Below are 21,304 nucleotides of genomic sequence, written 5' to 3'. Positions count from 1 at the left end.
GCAGACAGGATCCATATGGGTTTCCCCCAGAAAATGAGACACACAGCTCTGTTCTCTGGTTCCAAACGAAATGACACTTTAATGGGGAAACTCAGGCTTCTTATATACAGTCAGTAATAAAAGAACAATGGCGTAACTCCACCCACAACATAACACAAGGATCTCAATACACATTTTTAGTCAGACTTTCTGGCACCGATATGAGCTAATTACTAACCATTTACCCAGACGAGGCAACTCTGAGATAAGCTTTTTTCACCTCAATACAATACACATTCCTTTAGTAAACATAAGTCAGACATCTGACCTTTTAGAACTCACAACACACATTATCATCAATAGAATTTCACACAAAACAGTGTTAATTAGCATCCCACAATGAACAGGTCTTTAGAAGCCAAACTAAGGTTAATTTACATGACAGTAGCAGACTTAATTATCTATGTTCCATATTGAATGAATCACTGTCCTATTGACCTGTTGGGTTCAGAATTAACCACCTGTAATATTTCAAGATATCCTGCAATACATTGTGAATTATCATCATTACTGCCCCATCTCATGTAATTCAAGATATCAGTTCTCAGTCACCCTATGCCCCTAGTGGACATAGGATGACCCTAGACACAAGAGTCATTGGTGAGGCTGAAACAGGAGTACCCCACACCCTTCAAGAGCCTCTGGGTCCCACAGGCCATACCGTTACAAGTACCTAAACATGTCTTAACTATCGACTTTTAACAATAAAGGATTTTTAGGTTTACAGTCGAGCTCCAGTGTTTGCAGTATTTGATTGGTTTACCTTTGACATAAAGGAATGATTCATCAGTATAACTCGTGTCAGAGGAGGACTCCGATTTCTTTACACATTTGTAAGTCCCAGCTGCATCTTTATTGACATTATCAATGATTAGATTGGTTTCTGCCTTCAGTGGTCTTATGACTGCATTGTCCTTGAAAAACATGGTGCGTCGTACTGAATACCCGGGCCAGCTGTAACATCTCATAGGGACATCATCCCCTTCATACACAAAAGGAGGAACTTGTAGAATCAGATAACCTGAAAAGAAGAAAACATTGTCAAAGGGTAAATTTACCTCTTTGTTTAACGGGTTGATTGCACTCAGAGCCTTGGGTGGCACACAGCTTCTTCTGATGTTGTCAAATGCAGCCTCTCAGCAACTGTTCAGCTTAGAACACTAAAAACTTGTTCCTGCAAACCCTCATTTCCTTTATACTAACAAATATCCTTAAAATCTCACCCCAAAATACAACTAATGCCACGTACGGACGATCGGAAATCCCGACAACAAAACCGTGGATTTTTTTTCCGACAGATGTTGGTTCAAACTTGTATTGCATACACACGGTCACACAAATGTTGTTGGAAATTCCGAACGCGGTGACGTACAAGACGTACGACGGCACTATTAACCACTTCATTACTGGGCACTTAAACCCCCTTCATGCCCAGACCAATTTTCAGCTTTCAGCGCTGACGCATTTTGAATGACAATTGCGCGGTCATACAACACGGTACACAAATTATATTTTTATAATTTTTTTCCCCACAAAGAGAGCTTTCTTTTGGTGGCCATTTGATCATCTCTGCGATTTTTTTATTTTTTGCGCTATAAACATAAAAATACAAAAAAATTGAAAAAAAAAAAAAACACTATTTTTTACTTGTTATTATAATAATATCCCATAATATTCCCTCGGTTTAGGCCGATACGTATTCTTCTACATATTTTTGTTTAAAAAAAAAAAAAAATCGGAATAAGCGTATATTGATTGGTTTGCGCAAAAGTTATAGCGCCTACAAAATAGGGGATAGATTTAGGATTTTTTTTTTTTTTTTTTTTACTAGTAAGGGCGGCGATCTGCGATTTTATTTTTTTCTCAGGCCTGCGATATTGCGGCGGACGTATCGGACACTTTTGACACAATTTTGGGACCATTCACATTTATACAGCGATCAGTGCTATAAAAATGCACTAATTACTGTATAAATGTGACTGGCAGTGAAGGGGTTAACACTAGGGGGTGAGGAAGGGGTTAAATGTGTATCCTGGGTGTGTTCTAACTGTGTGGGGGTAGGGGACTGACTGGGGGAGGTGACCGATGTTGTGTCCCTATGTACAAGGGACACAGATCGGTCTCCTCTCTCCCTGACAGGACATGGAGCTCTGTGTTTACACACAGAGCTCCACGTCCCTGCTGTCACTGCCGATCGCGGGTACCTGGCGGACATCGCGGCCGCCAGGCACACTCATCGGCTCCCGAGCGATGCGCCGGGCACGTTGTTTCCCCGCTGCGCGCCCCCAGCAGCGCGCACGGGGAATGACAACAAGAGGACGTCCACTCGGCACTTGAGAGCCACGCTGTGGACGTCTTTCGTCCATAGCACGGATCCCAAGTGGTTAAAGAAGCTATTGGAAACTGTGAACATACTTCAGAAGATAGGTTTATTATTATTATTGTTGAAGTATACACTAGATACACATTACACAAGACTCCGAATGATCCCTGCTATTTCAGCCACTTCACAAATCAACACTTCATTGAAGCTCCCTTTGTGCCACATTTGATATTTCTTTGAAGATCTATTATAAATATATAAAACGAAAATAAACATAAAAAGAGAAATGGCATGGAAACACATTTAAAAAATAAAATGTTGTGAAAATATAAACCCAACTACAGTAAAACCATGGATTGCGAGCATAGTTCGTTCCAGAAACATGCTTGTAATCCAAAGCACTGGTATATCAAAGCAAATTAATTATATTCCTGTACTCGCAAGGTGTCTACTTGTTCTAACTGGGCTTATTCTCTTCAGCTTTTCTGCAAGTGAGGTCACTGTTGTAAAACTAGTATGGTACAATTCGAGACCAATATAGCAAATAAGACCAGTACAAGACAAACTATTACTAAGCTATTCAGCCCAAGATAGAGATGGGAGTGGGAGGCATTCCAACTGGAGTTGGTGGAGACAGTGTGGGAGCCAAGACTCCCAGTGTGAGGAATTCATTCCTGCACATCAGCACTCAGCAGCCACTGAAAACTAGAATCCACGTGTCAGGAAGAGGAGCAGCCCCTCCCCCAAGCACTGCCAGGCTGGACGGACACACACCTATGCTCAGAACACTAGTTCTGGACGGATACAAAGGAGGGAGGGGAGAATTCTGGCACTTCGGCGCCCCCACCTTTGCAGGCGCCTGGGTGCAAAGCACCCTGGCTAGGATCGGCCCTGGTTAGACCTCTTCTTCACGAAGCAAAAAAAGTACCACCATGCTTCTATAGAAAAGACAAAAAAGTGTCTAATCCTTACCTTACCGGGGAACTTACCATAGATAACCTCCAGGCTACTAATACCACTAGTTTCATTAAAAGTTGTCCCGCACTGGTAATTTCCAGTATGTCCAGTTCTGGTATAGGATATTGTATACGTTTGGCCATTGACAGGTAACTGCTCATCATCTTTGTACCAGGAAAACCTTTGATTTTGATGGGCCAGGCTTGTGTAGCACGTCATAGTTATAGACTCTCCTGTGAATACTTTGGCCCAGTTGGGATTGAAAGTCACTATTGGTCTTTCTGATGCTCCTGGAAGGTAATATATTACTCAGGTGATACAACAAGAAAGCCACTGAAACAGTATACATTTTGGAAGAATAAACCACACATTGCACAACTAGTGAATGTACGCTCTACAAGCAGACCCAATCTGTTGGCCTTGAATCATACATTTTATGGCATGTAGAAATGGAAGCTGTGCCCAACAACAGATAGCTAGTGTTAGGCCTCGTACACACGGGCCAGAATCTTTTTAGGAAAAAAACGTCGTTTTTCCTGATGAGATTCTTGGCAAGAATCTCTTGCCGCCCGAGTGTACACACAGTCCTTTCAAAAGAACCACGGTTCTTTTGAAAGGCAAGAACACAGTGACGTCATTGTGTACGACGAGCATGCGCTCGTCACATTCGATGCCGTCGCCGCCATCTTGCTTCACCCTACCTATGCCGTGGAATCTACCGCGCATGCGTCAAAGTCATTCCGCGCATGCACGGGTTTCCACGGCGACAGGCAAGTATACACACTCTCGGGTTTCTCGTCGGGAAACAGGCCGACAAGAATCTCGATGAGAAAATAGAGAGCAGGATCTCTATTTTTCTCGTCAAGAATCTGGCAATATTTCCAGACGATAAACCTGAAAGCCTCGTACACACGCTCGGTTTACTCAAGAAAACCGAGCTTGTGTACGAGGCTTAAGGCATTAGCTTAAAGGTTAGATTGGGACAACCCAACTCAAATGGTGTCAGGCGTTAGGCAGTAAACCTGAACTTCAGGAGTAAACACCCTTGCGCTCTTTGCTCTCCACCAACTATATTGCTTTAAAGATACACTGGGTCCCAAGTCTTTTATCACTTTTCTTGCAGAGAAGGAGTATCCACCTTGTAGAATACACATTACTGTATGAATGACATAGATCCTACCTATTGGCTGTCCAGCAGTGAAGGTCCTCTCAGGTCCTAAAAACTGCAGTGCTGAATGCCATTATGAAGAAGTGACTGGTCCACATGGACACAGATACAGATTTAGTGGGTTTCCGAGTCTTGGGTCTCTTATTCTACATAAGAGGGTCCTCCTTTGGGTATACACATCACTCCATGGGTGACATAGACACTACCTATTGATTATCCAGCAGTGAAAGTTAGGTCCTAAGTTGCAGTGCTGGATGCCATTACAAAGAAGCAACTAATCCACATGGACACCGATAAAGATGTACTGTTTTCCGAGTCTTATAGCTCTATATCTGCAGAGGAGATGGGTCCTCCTTAGGGCATAGTCTCATCAATATTCCGATCGCACACGTTCCCAGAAAGTATGGCTCTTAAAATGGTGGGTGCTGTAGCGATTACCAGTTGGGTCCTGGAAACATCAAGCAAGTGAACATATTTGCCAGCACACCATGGGTCAACACTTCCATCCAAAGGTTTCTTTTATTTATAAAGATCACATCACAAAAATAGGTGCAACGTTTCAGAGCCGTGCAGGGCCCCTTTGTCAGACATGCCTGACGAAGGGTCCCTGCTCAGCCTGTTGATCCATGGTGTGCTAGCGAATATGTTCACCTCCTTGGGGCATACACATCACTTTATGGGTCACATATGCCTTGTTTCCACTGAACGGAACGGTTCGGGTCAGTAAATTTGGAGCGGTTAGAATGGGACCGGTCTATTCTCGTGAGCGTTTCCACTGCAAATCGGACCGTCGGGGACCATTCAGGGGTTAGAAAAAATGCCTAGCGCGTCCACCAATCAGTAGAATGTATTGTATCTCCGCCCTAATGGAACCGTTACATCTATGGCCCACATCTGAAGCAGGACCCAGAATGGTCCGGTACGGTTCGGTTTAATGGCACACTTTCATAGTGGAAACACCCAAAATAGCGTACCGTACCGAACCTATCCGCTCAGTGGAAACGAGGCAGTAGACACTACCTATTGGCTGTCCAGCAGTGAATGTTCTTTCAGGTCCTGTAGACTGTAGTGCTGAACATCATTACGAAGAAGCAATCAGTCCACATAGACATAGATTGTGGCACTGCACCCCTAAAAGCGGTGAGGGACACAAGCCAGAGAGTCAGATGGCAAAAAAAAAGTAATTGGATGATATGGAAATTGAGTATGCCTGGAGATCGGATTTAAAGTTAGGGTTGGGGTATTAGGGTGTTAAAGTTCAATAGTCAAGACAAACTGTTAGGCCGCGTACACACGACCGGTCCAAACTGATGAAAACGGCCTGAAGTTCAGTTTCATCGGTCCAAACCGACTGTGTGTACGGCCCATCGGTCTGTTGTCCTTCGGACAAAAATTAGAGAACTAGCTTTAAAATCAAACCGATGGACCGCTGACCGATAGGTCCAAACCGATGGTTAGTACACAAAAGCATTGGTTCAAAACCCGTGCATGCTCAGAATCAAGTCGACGCATGCTTGGAAGCATTGAACTTTTCTCTGCACGTTGTTGTGTTTTACGTCACCGCGTTGGAATCGGTCGGTTTTTTAACGGATGGTGTGTACGCACATCAGACCATCAGTCTGCTTCAGCGGTGAAGCGATGAAAACGGTCCGTCGGACCATTCTCATCGGATGGACTGACTGTGTGTACGCGGCCTTAGGGTTAGGTAGGGTTATCAAATGTAGGAGTTAGGAATTCATTAAGAATTAGGTTTACCTGTTGGGCTTAGGTATTTCAATTAAGATCAGTTGGAGGTTCTCAAATATTGGAACACACTGGTGTTGATTTACTAATGGAACAGAGCCTTTACTAATGGAACAGAGCCTATACAAAGCAACTGTTAGCGAATAAGGGGGAACCTGTCACTTTAAGTACCCGGACATGTGCTAGAAAAAAATCCAGTCTTTTTTTTTTTTTCAAGCTAAAATGTTAGGAATAGGTAGAAAGAGAGGCCCGGAGTAGAACCCCAAGGCAATAAACGGAGGGCCGGCATGACAGGGGTTAAAGGGACTTGGGGACGCTTCAGGGGCATTACCTAGGGCTGTTTAAAGTTGGATATGGGGGCTGGGTGGAGCTTTGGAGGGAAGTGATTAGGGGACGGAAAAGGGTGTGGTCTCCAGTCGGAATGAAGAAGAGTGTGGAACAACTTCCCACCCTACATTTGGTGGGTTTTTTCGTGTTTTGGGGACTTGTGTCCTGGGGAGCCATTTGTGGCAATTGGCGGGGTTCAAGGTCCTTTTAGGTCATATGGGCACAAAAAAGGTACTGTATGGTGTAGGGACCCGTCTGAGGTACAGCTCCCAGTTGGTGTATGGGTACCTGCGAGTTGTCTCTGAGTCGATGGTTTTTGCGACTGGAGGCCTTAGAAGTGACTAGCAGGTACGGTTTTGGTTTTAGGCCTATTGGGACCTTGGCCTCCTTTCTTTAAAGTGGGGGTTCTCCCTAAAAAAAAATTTTTTTCTCTAGCATGTCATTCAGCATAGTAGCGTGAGCTACAGTATGCCTTTATATTTTTTTTTGGCGCCGTACTCACTGTTTAATCGCGTAGTAAAGTTTCAGGGGAATGGGCGTTCCTATGCAGAGGGCTCATGATTGACGGCCGGCTATGGCGCGTCACACTTCACGGAAATAGCCAAAATAGGTGTTTGCTCTTCACGTCATCTCCGATGTCTGTGCGCAGGCGCCGTATAGCGCCGTGAAGAGCCGAGACCTACTCCGGCTATTTTCGTGAAGCGTGACGCGCCATAGCCGGCCGTCAATCACGAGCCCTCTGCATATGAACGCCCATTCCCCGCGGGGAGTCTGAAACTTTACTACGCGATTAAACAGTGAGTACGGCGCCAAAAAAAAAATATAAAGGCATACTGTAGCTCACGCTACTATGCTGAATGACATGCTAGAAAGTTTTTTTTTAGGGTGAAACACCGCTTTAATAAACCCTTTCTGACATCTATGTCATTGCTGTCTTCTGACGTGCAAAGTTTGTTTTGCTGAAAAATCTCCTCCTCTTGTTCCTACCACACAGCCTGTGGTATATGCACAGTGCAGTGTACACTACCAGCTCATTTCCGCACATCTGTCAGATGCAGACAATGGAGCAGGGTTTTGGGGACTTCTGTGCATATGTGCAGGAGTCACATCATCATTGGCAAACCAATTTTCGAGAAGGAGCGAAGCCAGAGAACATGACAATGGTGGAGGAAGATGTGACAACTGCAAGTCGGAACATGCCAGTGCTGAAAAAGGTACATTGGTTGGTAAGTTTGTTGGCACATTATGGCAAGAGCCTCCACCCACCCTGCGGACTTTAGATTCACTTTAACCACTTAAGATCCGGACCATTATGCAGGTAAAGGACCTGGCCAGTTTTTGCGATTCGGCACTGCGTCGCTTTAACTGACAATTGCGCGGTCGTGCGACGTGGCTCCCAAACAAAATTGGCAGCCTTTTTTTCTCCCACAAATAGAGCCATCTTTTGGTGGTATTTGATCACCTCTGCGGTTTTTATTTTTTTGCGCTGTAAACAAAAATAGAGCGACAATTTTAAAAAAAATGCAATATTTTTTACATTTGCTATAATAAATATCCCCCAAAAATATATAAAAAAAACTTTTTTTTTTTTTCTCAGTTTAGGCCGATACGTATTCTTCTACATATTTTTGGTAAAAAAAAACGCAATAAGCGTTTATCGATTGGTTTGCGCAAAAGTTATAGCATTTACAAAATAGGGGATACCGTATTTATCGCGGTATAACTCGCGCGTATACTGCGCACCCCTAAATTTGCCCCCTGAAATTCCTGTAAAAAAAAAGTTATATGATTTTATTACTTACAGTTTTGGTGTCTTCCCAGCGTCCATCGTCCGGTCCGGCCTCGATGGTGTCCTTCCGGCTTCTCCAGCGCGCGCCTCTAGTTGAGTACCCGCTTCCCGCGCTCAGTTCGAACGCCTCCACCGACATATACCGAGTGCAGTACACTCAGGTACATTCGGCAAGGCTCGGCGTCGCTCACGCTCACGCTCTGTGACGTTTATGCGTGAGCACGAGCGAAGCAGAGACTAGCCGAATGTACCCGAGTGTACTGCACTCGGTATATGTCGGCGCAGGATTTCAAACTGAGCGCGGGAAGCGGCCATCGGCGTATATCGCGCACCCACGATTTTCCCCTTATTTTAAGGGGAAAATAGTGCGCGATATACGCCGATAAATACGGTAGTTTTATGGCATTTTTATTAATTTTTTTTTTTTTTTACTAGTAATGGCGGCGATCAGCGTTTTTTTTCATGACTGCGACATTATGGCGGACACATCGGACACTTTTGACACATTTTTGGGACCATTGTTATTTTCAAAGCGAAAAGTGCTATAAAAATGCACTGATTACTGTGAAAATGGACAATTGCAGTGAAGGGGTTAACCACTAGGGGGCGCTAAGGGGTTAAGTGTGCCCTAAGGGAGTGATTCTTACTGTAGGGGGCGTGGCTGTAGGTGTGACATCACTGATCGGCGTTCCCTATATCAGGGAACAGAAGATCAGTGACACTGCCACACAGAAGAACGGGGAAGGTGTGTTTACACCTCTCCCCTTTCTTCAGCTCCTGCGACCTGCTCCGTTCTTCAGCTCCTGGGTCCGCGGGTCCCATGGGCGCGGTCACGGAGCTTCGGACCCACGGCTGGGCTCTTAAAGGGCAACATACAGGTACGTGCCTGTGCCCAGCCGTGCCATTCTGCCGACGTATATGTGCAGGAGGCGGTCCTTAAGTGGTTTAAAGGCAGCAAATATAATTTAACAGAATTATTAAAATTTCAATTGACTTCAGTTTAATGATCATGTGAGTTTCTGAAACTTTTTTCTTTTTTTTACTCCTGGGTTTAGTAACACTTTAATTGGTACACTGGTGAAAGAATCATAATATTTACGATGAATGATTTTGATGTTGCTCTATAAGTCAGTGCTTGATCTTTTAAAATGAACATACTCTGAAACTTACCTTGGCTGTCTGTCATGATCCCTAAAAAAAAAAAAAAAAAAAAGTAAGACTTAGAACCACCATTCATAATCCCCGAAAATTCAAAGGAACCATAGATGTTTTTGGTCAACTCAAATTATTATTTTTTTTATAATTATTACACGGTCTGACCATAATGTTTTTATATCCACATAATGAATATCCCTACAGATACAAAGATACTCTACCTTGACACTCATAACCCACAATGTAGTCTGACAGCTACATTCAGGGTCGCAAACAGGGGGGTACAGGCAGTACACCTGTAAGGGGCCCGGAGGTCCCCAGATGGCAACCTCCTTTTTTTTGTTGTAAGGGGCCTGGAGTTCCCCAGGGGCCTATATATATATATATATATATATATATATATATATATATATATATATATATATATATATAAACATTTTTTTATTTTTTTTTTGTTTTTTTTTTGTGTGTGTGTATATGTGTGTATATATATATATATATATAACAAAAAATATTTTTTTAATAAAAAAAAATATTAAAAAATGGGGGGTTTGGGCCCCTTTAATAAAAAACGAAAAAAATTAAAAAAATGTGTGTATATATATATATATATATATATATATATATATATATATATATATATATATATATATTTTTTTTATGAAAGGGCCCAGAGGTCCCCAGGGACCAGGATGGCAACCCCCCTTTATTAATTTTTTTTTATATATATTTTTTTGTTTGTTTTTTGTTTTTATTAAAGGGCTTAGAGGTCCCCAGATGCCCGGAGGTCCCCAGGGTCCAGGATGGCAACCCCCTTTTTAAAAAAAAATATATACATTTTTTTAATTAATTTTTTTATATTTTTTTTGTTTTGTTTTTATTAAAGGGTCCCGTTTTTTGTAAGGGGCCCAGGGCCGGGCAACCCCCCCCTTCTTTTTTTTTTTTATACTTTTTTTTTTTTTATACTTTTTTTTTTTTTTTTTTTTTGTAAAGGGCCCAGGGCCCCCTTTTTTTTTTTTTTTTTTGTCTCTGAGTCGATGGTTTTTGCGACTGGAGGCCTTAGAAGTGACTAGCAGGTACGGTTTTGGTTTTAGGCCTATTGGGACCTTGGCCTCCTTTCTTTAAAGTGGGGGTTCTCCCTAAAAAAAAATTTTTTTCTCTAGCATGTCATTCAGCATAGTAGCGTGAGCTACAGTATGCCTTTATATTTTTTTTTGGCGCCGTACTCACTGTTTAATCGCGTAGTAAAGTTTCAGGGGAATGGGCGTTCCTATGCAGAGGGCTCATGATTGACGGCCGGCTATGGCGCGTCACACTTCACGGAAATAGCCAAAATAGGTGTTTGCTCTTCACGTCATCTCCGATGTCTGTGCGCAGGCGCCGTATAGCGCCGTGAAGAGCCGAGACCTACTCCGGCTATTTTCGTGAAGCGTGACGCCAAAATTTCTGATGGCGGCCCTGGCTACATTGCACCTCATCTGGACTGATCGCTACATCCCGATGAAATTAGGGCTCTGATAGCAAACCACATTTCATAAATAAATAAATACATAATATATATTATATGGCCAAAGGTATGTGTCATCTCTCCAACTTATTAAGTTCAGACGTTTTTAGTGAATATTTAAAAATGCAGCATACACAGACCTTTTAGTCAACTGCGCCATGATACCCGGAGTGACTTCTGGGTATCGCTGCTCCAGCGATGTGATTGGCCAGAGTGGCGATGATGTCACTCCCGTGCATGCGCACAGAACGGCACGATCCCCGCGCATGTGCACATTTCCGGCATTATCCCATTCAGGAGTCGCCGCGCTCAGTGCGTCTGCGCCGTTGTCTACGGCGCGCATGCACCGTAGACATCGGCGCCCGCTTTTCTGCAAATATCTCCATGTGGGTTAAGGAGATATTGCAAAGACCTACAGGTAAGCCTTAATGTAGGCTTACCTGTAGGTGCAAGTATACCATGAGGGTATACAACCACTTCAAACTAATAACACACAAAGAATTAAATGTTACCATGTTTTTATTGAACACACCATGTAAACATTCACAGTGCAGGTGGAAAAAGTATGTGAACCCTTGGATTTAATAACTGGTTGAACCTCGTTTGGCAGCACCACCATACTTCACAGTTGGGATGAGGTTTTGACTTAGATGAAGATCAGATCACATTTTATGACCAATTTGTGCAGAAATCCATATCATTCCAAAAGGGTTCACATACTTTTTATGGCAACTGTATATGAAAATAATAAAAAATTACAAAAGGTGAACAACACTCGATGCAAAGCCTTCAAGTGCTTGCCAATCCTGGACTCGGCCAAAGGTCCAACTTAGAGAAAACTCACAACAAGGGTTAGGGCACCACTGAAAACTATTTAATTTACATTTTAATATTACTAGTGAAATGGCAACATTTTTAAGCTCCTCTCTCTTTAGCCGATGAAAAATTGATTTAATGCAATGCATGATAGGTGCACCATACCTAATCATGCTGAATGCAGTGGGGAGGGGGGGGCCATCCATATGGGGCACAGCGGGCCGCCCCCCTAATCTACATGCAGGGTGCCTGACGCATGGATTTCTATGGGTTTTATTTTATTTTTTTGAAGCACATGATTAGGGCCTGAGGCTCTAATTGGCTTAAAAAAGGGTGGGCTTGGGGCGCAGAGCACTGCGTCCTGGGCCCACCCAGTTGTGTGACAATCAGGAAGGGGGTCCTGAGACCCAATCGTGTCTCAGGACACACTTCCTGTTCAGCCAGAAGGAGAAGCAATGGCCCGGCTCTTCCTTCCCCCTGCCTCCTAAGTTAAGGTCAGACTCCCATGGGGGTTGGCAGCGGATCGCCACCACGTTCTCATACATCTAATGCTAGGGGTCGGAGTCGGGAGGAGTCCATCTCCCTCCAAATATTTAGCACCAGTCGCCACTGGCTGAATAATGCATTGGGTTTGATTTACTAAAGACAGATAGACTGCTCCAGAGCTTAGTAATGAGGGGAAGCTCTGCTGACTTCCACCATCCAATCGTGTGCAAACAAAAATGTTGTCTTATACTCCGGCAAATACGATTATTTATATATATATATATATATATATATACTAGGGATGTCCCGATACCGAGCATTTCCCGAGTACTTGTACTCGGGGAAATGCTCCCGATGCTTCACCCGATACTTGGGCGGGCAGGCAGGGGAGTTGCAAATCTTCTCTCCCCCCGTGCTGTTGACTTTCCTGTCCCTGCTGCTCTCTCACCTCCCCCCGTCCGTCCGTGCCGCTCTCTCTCCTTCCCTTCCCCCGTCCGTGTCGTTCTTTCCTCCTCCCCCCCCCCCCCGTCCGTCCGTGCAGTTCTTTCCTCCTTCCCCCCCCCCGTCCGTCCGTGCAGTTCTTTCCTCCTTCCCCCCCCCCCCCCGTCCGTCCGTCCGTGCAGTTCTTTCCTCCTTCCCCCCCCCCCCCGTCTGTCCGTGCAGTTTTTTCCTCCCCCCCCCCCCCCCGTCCGTCCGTCCGTCCGTGCATCTCTCCGTCAGTCCGTGCAGTTTTTTTTGCAGTGCCGCTCTCCCCCCTCAATCTGTCAGGGGGGAGAGCGGAGGTAGGAGCCGCTAAGCCCGGCTCCTACCATTTCTGAATGAACAGAGTCGGTGATCACCGACTCTGTCCATTCATATAACTGAGCATCGTAACCTCCTGTGTTTACGATGCTTCAGTTTATGAATGGAGGAGCTTCCCTCCATTCATTTCAGCTGAAGCAGCTGAGAAAGGGACTGGGGAATCTGTTTCCCTAGTCCCTTTCTCTGTCTTAAAGGGGAGATGCCAGAGGTCTGTTAAGACCCCTGAAATCTCACCAAAGCCCCCCAACAGGGCTGATTAAAAAAAAAAAAAAATTGCAATAAATATTAAAAAATAAAAAAAAAAAAAATGTAAAAAAATAAATAAAATAAAAAAACACACTGACAATTCACCCCCCCCCTAAAAAATAAATAAATAAAAAAATCACTGTAAAAAAAAAAAATAGTGAAAAAAAAAATACTGTCACATGACATTTAAAAAAAGTATCGGTATTCGGTATCGGCGAGTACTTGAAAAAAAGTATCGGTACTTGTACTCGGTCTCAAAAAAGTGGTATCGGGACAACCCTAATATATACCGTATTTGCCGGAGTATAAGACGACTGGGCGTATAAGACGACCCCCTAATTTTCCAGCCAAAATGTTGGTTTTGGGATATACTCGCCGTATAAGACTACCCCCTTCCTACTAGTTGTAGTGATAAGGTATATGTGTGCCCAGTACTCCGGTCAGATAATTAATATCTTAGATGTTAGTACGATGACTATAAATTTGTTGTTCCGCAGCAACTCACACCAGGTTCTCCAGAGAACGCATTTAATGGATCTTCCAATAACATACAAAGTCCACAGATGATACAAGAATCCAACAGAGTATAATTCAGAATCCCATCTTCTCCTAGACCTGTGCAATGTTCATCATAGAGTGACAAGACTAGACTAGACTCCTTGAATGCCAGCTTGAGTGCTTCAAATATTGGACTCACACTGGAGGGGGGGGGGGGGGGGCCAACCAAATGTTCCCATTGAATGAACATCCCACAAGTCTAATTAACATCAATAAACACTTCCTTATGTAAGGAAGTACCAGGCCACACACCTAGGTTGTCTTAGATAAGATTAACACATCAAAGAATCTTCAGCTGTCCCTTTGATCTGTGTTTGACCACTAACCCTTTTGGTCAGCAAACACCTTTTCATGTGTAACCTTGAATGCCTGTATGTAAACCATGCCATATATATATATTTATGGTCGTTACCCTCTGACCGAGAGAGATGTGGATCACATAAACACGCGACAAGACTTACAACATAAATAGACCTGAAGTGTGCCTTGGTGGTCTGGTCAGTATGCCAAGAAAAGGGGGCATACCCAAGGTAAGTAATGGGTAGTTAATTGAAGAAGGATATGCTGAGAAGTGCCCTGAAAAAGGGAAGGGCAGGAGGGTGTCGAATGCGATTGAATGCGCAGACTCACGGACATGAGGTGAGCTGGGAAGAGTCGGCCCAGTGACGCGTAGCACCGCACACTGAACCGACAAAGAGCATGTGTGAGTGGGCTGCTTAAATACCCTCCGGGCTCCTCCCATAAACTCAGGCCACCATACTGACCTTCTTATATAACATAACATTTTAAATACCTACACATCTATATTAATATTACAACACTAGTCATGTCTCGCCTCACGGTGCCACCATTACATGCCAGACTGTGCCCCATTACATGCCAGACTGTGCCCCATTACATGCCAGACTCGCTGTGCCCTTACCTTATCCTAAGACATGCAGAATCGCGGCCGTACGTTTTTTACTACGTCTTCTGTTCCGCGATAGGCGGAACAGTCGGCTTCCCAGGAGGCACTGTGTTCAGTGTTCGCCTATCACAGAGGCCCTCTTGTCCGAGGACGAGAGGGCCTCCGTGATAGGCGGACACTGAACACAGTGCCTCCTGGGAAGCTGAGTGTTCCGCCTATCACGGAACAGAAGACGTAGGAGGCACGGCTTTTGAAAAAACGTACGGCCGCGATTCTGCATGTCTTAGGATAAGGTAAGGATGTTAGGTTACCGTACCGTATACGACGCCCCCCGACTTTTAAGAATATTTTAAGGGGTTAGAAAGTCGTCTTATACGCCGGAAAATACGGTTATATAAATAGATATATACATAGAGAGATAGATAGATACTGTAACGGTATGGCCCGTAGGACCCAGAGGCTCTTGAAGGGTGTGGGGTACTCCTGTTTCAGTTTCACCAATGACTCTTGTGTCTAGGGTCATCCTATGTCCACTAGGGGCATAGGATGACTGAGAAATTATATCTCGGATTACATGAGATGGGACAGTAAATGATAATCCACAATATATTCAGAATATCTTGAAATATTACAGGTGGTTAATTCTGAACCCAACAGGTCAATTGGACAGTGATTCATTCAATGTGGAACATATGTAATTAAGTCTGATACTGTCATGTAAATTAACCTTAGTTTGGCTTCTAAAGACCTGTTCATTGTGTGATGCTAATTAAAACTGTATTGTGTGAAAGTTCTATTGATGATAGATGTGGAATGTGAATTAACACAATCTAAAAGGTCAGATGTCTGACTTATGTTTCCTAAAGGAATGTGTATTGTATTGAGGTGAAAAGAGCTTATCTCAGAGTCACCTCATCTGGGTAAATGGTTAGTAGTTAGCTCATGTGGATTGTGTCAGACCCAGTGCCAGAAAGTCTACCCAAGAAACGCGTATTGGAGGCTCGTTCGCACCCGTTGTATGATGTTGTGGGTGTTCCTTTGATTACTGCAGCATGCTTTCTACTGTATAAAAGCCTGAGTTTACCATTAAAGTATCTGTATTCGTTTGGAACCAGAGAACAGAGCTGTGTGTCTCGTTTTCTGGGGGAAATCCAATGGGTCCTGTCTGCTGGATTGTGGAATGGAATATCGTAACGGCATTAACCCCTGACCATTACAGATACATAGATAGGAAGTCCTGTCTCCTGGGCCGGCATTGGACCAGTGTTCTGTCTATCATAGAAGGTGGTCCAGGAGGCGGGACTTTGTATTAAAGAGGCCGCCGAGTAAACAAGAGATTCTCACTGCATGTAGTCCGATTGTGCTCATCCCGCCCCCACCCTGAGATGGGCATTGATCTGGCTGCATTCATGGCAATGGGGAGGCTGCAGATGGGCATTGATCAAGCTGCATTGATGGGCAATTGTGAAGCTGCAGATGGGCATTGATCAGGCTGCATTGATGGGCAATTGTGAAGCTGCAGATGGGCATTGATCAAGCTTGCTTGATGGGCAATTGTGAAGCTGCAGATGGGCATTGATCAAGCTTGCTTGATGGGCAATTGTGAGGCTACAGATGGGCATTGATCAAGCTGCATTGATGGGCAATTGTGAAGCTGCAGATGGGCATTGATCAGGCTGCATTTATGGGCAATTGTGAGGCTACAGATGGGCATTGATTAACTAGTTACCGACCGCCCACCGTCATTCTACGTCGGCACTTTAAAGATGAATATCTCGGTAACGGCAGCAGCTGCTGCCACAACCGAGATATTCAACTCTTCAGTGGGCGGCCGTGTAAACGATAACGACGGTCTCCGCGGCGGATTCTCCGCAAGATCGCCGTTATCGGTGGCGGGAGAGGGGCCCCCCCTCCAGCCGCTCTCCCGCGCCCTCTGCCCCTTCCCGGAGCCGTCGGTAGCGGCGGAGGAGATCGGGACTGTTCGGCAGCTGTGCGGGGTTGCGAGTGAAGGAAAAACCTCCTTCACCCGTCCTCATAGCTTTGCTGGGCGGAAGTGACGTCAAAACGTCAGTCCCGCCCAGCCTCTTAAAGCAAATTTTTTTTTTTTTTGTCATTTGAAAAAATGACAGTTTCAAATTTTTTTTTTTTTTTTTTTGCATTTAAGCCTAAATATGAGATGTGAGGTCTTTTTGACCCCAGATCTCATATTTAAGAGGACCTGTCATGCTTTTTTCTATTACATGGGATGTTTACATTCCTTGTAATAGGAATAAAAGTGATTTTTTTTTTTTATTTCAGTGTTGAAAATTGTAAAATAAATAAAAAGAAATACGAAAACCCCCAAAAATTTTTTTTAAAGTGACCCGTCCCGACGAGCTCGCACGCAGAAGCGAACGCATACGCGAGTAGCGCCCGCATATAGAAACTGTGTTCAAACCACACAAGTGAGGTATCGCCGCGATCGTTAGAGCGAGAGCAATAATTCTAGCCCTAGGCCTACTCTGTAACTCAAAAAATGCAACCTGTAGAATTTTTTAAACGTCGCCTATCGAGATTTTTAAGGGTAAAAGTTTGACGCCATGCCACGAGCGGGCGCAATTTGTAAGCGTGACATGTTGGCATGTTGGGTATCATTTTACTCGGCGTAACATTATCTTTCACAATATGTAAAAAAATTGGGCCAAATTTATTGTTGTCTTATTTTTTAATTTAAAAAAGTGATTTTTTTTTTTAAAAAGTGCGCTTGTAAGACCGCTGCGCAAATACGGTGTGACAAAGTATTGCAATGACTGCCATTTTATTCTCTAGGGTGTTAGAAAAAAAAATATATAATGTTTGGGGGTTTTAAGTAATTTTATAGCAAAAAAAAATGTTTTAGTCCCGCAAACACCAAATCTGAAAAACAGGCTCGAGGCTTGCAAATGTGAGGCTGCAGATGGGCATTGATCAGGCTGCATTGATGGGCACGGACCCTTATTTTGCTTCCAAGTGCTTTATTTAAAATGTATTTATTTTTCATGAAACATCCCTCTTAAAATAAAGGTGCGTGTTATCTGTCGATAAATACAGTATATATATATATATATATATATATATATATATATATATATATATATATATATATATATATATATTGTATTGTATTTAGTATATATTCAGTTACCGTACATGCAAGTTGTTACACACATACAGAAAATTAAGTACAAAGTAACAGTCCAAACAAAATTGCTTAAAAATATGTAAAAAATCATTATATGATAAAGCACATGATCACTTATGTGTAACAATACAGGCCAATAAATACATATTATTGGTAACTTACCAATTAGGATCACCCATATCAGGACTGACCTTGTTGTACCTCTCATGGTCTCTGTAGAAATGTCTGCCAGGAATGGCGCTGTTTGGTCAAGACAGGAAATCAAAATGTTTAACCTACACAGGATGACAGACGACGAGTACATAGAGTGAGGCTGCTGTGTATTATGACCACATTTAGAGGAAACCGCCAGTTGCATAATACAGAAATATACCAGCTATACCATATATCAGGGCTCAAAATTTCAAGTCCTGAGCTACAAGCCAGGCCTCAAGAGTTACTCGCCACCAGTTGCCCCACCTAATTCATACACTGCCCTGCGCCTAATTGCACCTGTAAACACGCCCTCGTAGATTATCTCATGGAATGACAATGTTTTATGCAGAATCAAGTTACAAAATTAAATATTACCAACAACAACTTTAACAAAAGGGGACAGGGCACTGGGGGCAGACCAGAGGGACAGGGCACTGGGGGCAGACCAGAGGGACAGGGCACTGGGGGCAGACCAGAGGGACAGGGCACTGGGGGCAGACCAGAGGGACAGGGCACTGGGGGCAGACCAGAGGGACAGGGCACTGGGGGCAGACCAGAGGGACAGGGCACTAGAACTGGGTCTCTTCCCCATTCTCTTGCTGTCTCCTCTGCAACTCCCATCCATCCTCTCTCTCTCTCCCATTCATCTCATCATCAGGAGTCTGTGTGTGCGGCTCCACGTTTGCATGTCCCCACTTCCCCCTTTTATTCAGGCTGGCAGAGAGGAGAGGAGCTGCAGCACAGCGGGAGGGAATACAATCCAGCGCTGAGATCCACACAACTGCACAGCCATTGACACCATAGCACAGCGCACACTGACAGCGCACAGCACACATTGAGACCAGTCTGTTCACAGTGCTCAGGCTAAACTGTTGGACACTTACATAGAGCACAAGGAGAAGAAAACTGCACAAACTGGAAGGCTGCCGCTCTCATGTCAGGGCAACTTTCAGTGAGCGCTGCACCGGAGTGGTAATTTTTGCAATCCTCCACCTCACTCATTACTTTCTGCTCTCCAGCTACATTGGTCGGGGCCCGGGGGAGGGGGCAGGCTCAGAGAGGTCATACTGTTAGGTCCCATGGCTTAATGAGAATTGTAAGGAGAGCACCTGTGTACTGCTCTGCCAGTGCGCGGCTCACCAGACTACTTTTCCCGAGCATGCACCTTTCCTCTTTGGCCGCCAATCTCATCGGGACTCTAAGTGTAGGCACAGATTGGAGGGGGATTGGTCATGCAGCCCTGTCATCACTCGCCCCCAGCTTAAATCCACTCGCCAAATGCTAGTAGGCGAGTGGAAATTTTGAGGGCTGCCATATATAACATTAAAATATAACTATACAATATGCACTGACCTCAATGCTCTGTCTAATTGGTCGACTGTGGCAGATGAGGTTTAATGTTGATAAATGTAAAGTTATGCACTTGGGGGCTAAGAATATGCATGCATCATACATAATAGGGGGAGTACAACTGGGGGGATCTGTAGTGGAGAAGGATCTTGGGGTTTTGGTAGATCATAAGCTCAATAATAACATGCAATGCCAAGCTGCGGTTTCCAAAGCGAGCAAAGTCCTTTCTTGTATTAAGAGAGGTATGGACTCCAGAGAGAGACAGAGATATCATTTTGCCCCCCTGTACAAATCATTAGTAAGACCTCATCTGGAATATGCAGTTCAGTTTTGGGCCCCAGTTCTCAAAAAGGATAATCGGGGAACTGGAGAAAGTGCAGAGAAGAGCAACCGAAGTGATAAGAGGCATGGAGGAGCTCAGCTATGAGGAAAGATTAGAGGAACTGAATTTATTCACTCTTGAGAAGAGGAGAATTAGGGGGGATATGATCAACATGTACAAATATATAAGAGGTCCATATAGTAAACTTGGTGTTGAGTTATTTACTTTAACCACTTAAGGACCACTGCACGACTAAATACGTTGGCAGAATGCCATGGCTGGGCACATGGACGCATATATACGTCCCCTTTAAGACCCCAGCCATGGGTCGCGAGCGCGTCGCCGGCGGCACGCTCGTGACCCGGTCCGAAGCTCCGTGACCACGGGACCCGATCGCCGCGGGTGTCCCACGATCGGGTCACAGGAGCTGAAGAAGAACTACACAATATACAACATTCATTTAAAGCTATACAATATATAACATTGTAGCTATACAATATTGGTGCTCTATGTATCCGTATAAGGCTAGGTTCACACTTGTGCGGGTGGTTGCGGTTGAAGGAATCGCATCCACAAAAACCTGTAGCCAAAACGTGCTGCTGTTTTACAGATGTGCAAGGCTGCAATTCATTCTTAATGGCACTCCCACGCATCTAAACACATGCGATTTCGCCCTTCACCAAAGGATTTGGACCATAAAGGCCCATAAAGACATGGATGGATAAAGTTTTGGGTGGAGGAACTTGACTGGCCTGCACAGAGTCATGACCTCAACCCTAAAGAACACCTTTGGGATGAATCGGAGTGGAGACTGCGAACCAGACCTCCTCGTCCACATCAGCGCCTGAACTCACGAATGCGTTTCTGGAAGAACGGTCAAACATTCCCACAGACACTCCTAAACCTTGTGGACGGCCTTCCCAGAAGAGTTGAAGCTGTTATAGCTGCAAAGGGCGGAGCCAACTCAATATTGAACCCTACGGACTAAGACTGGGATGCCATTAAAGTTCATGTGCGTGTAAAGGCAGGCGTCCCAATACTTTTTGTAATATAGTGTATATATTGTTTTTTTTCTCTTTTGACTCAAAATACTGCACTTTAAAACCCAAGACCTCGTCCTAGTCACTCAAAGGCATAATATAATTCAGCATTCCCTTCTTGCCCTTTCCCAGAAATCTGTGTGCAGTCCAATTCTTCTCCTTTTATACTGGCAGTGTATGAAGCTGTGCAGTCCAATTCTTCTCCTTTTATACTGGCAGTGTATGAAGCTGTGCAGTCCCATTCTTCTCCTTTTATACTGGCAGTGTATATAGCTGTGCAGTCCTATTCTTCTCCTTTTACACTGGCAGTGTATATAGCTGTGCAGTCCTATTCTTCTCCTCTTATACTGGCAGTGTATATAGCTGTGCAGTCATATTCTTCTCCTTTTATACTGGCAGTGTATATAGCTGTGCA

At 44.2% G+C, this 21,304-nt stretch overlaps 1 protein-coding gene across 1 annotated transcript in view; it reads right to left on the bottom strand.

The window, feature by feature from the left end:
- The window catches only part of LOC120920107 (high affinity immunoglobulin gamma Fc receptor I-like), a 38,992-nt gene extending 20,766 nt beyond the window's left edge, over nucleotides 1-18,226 (bottom strand). The window contains exons 1-4 of the mRNA XM_040332020.1: nucleotides 18,145-18,226; nucleotides 9,517-9,537; nucleotides 3,352-3,609; nucleotides 765-1,060 (exon numbers count right to left, since the gene is read on the bottom strand). Coding sequence (XP_040187954.1) covers nucleotides 765-1,060; nucleotides 3,352-3,609; nucleotides 9,517-9,537; nucleotides 18,145-18,190 — 621 coding nt within the window. The 5' untranslated portion in view covers nucleotides 18,191-18,226. The remainder of the gene's footprint in view (nucleotides 1-764; nucleotides 1,061-3,351; nucleotides 3,610-9,516; nucleotides 9,538-18,144) is intronic.
- Between the last annotated feature and the right edge of the window lie 3,078 nt (nucleotides 18,227-21,304).

This window comes from Rana temporaria, chromosome 13 (genome assembly GCF_905171775.1).
Source record: "Rana temporaria chromosome 13, aRanTem1.1, whole genome shotgun sequence".
NCBI lineage: Eukaryota > Metazoa > Chordata > Amphibia > Anura > Ranidae > Rana > Rana temporaria.
Note: the sequence above shows the minus strand (reverse complement) of the source record. Positions and strands in the feature narration are given on the sequence as shown.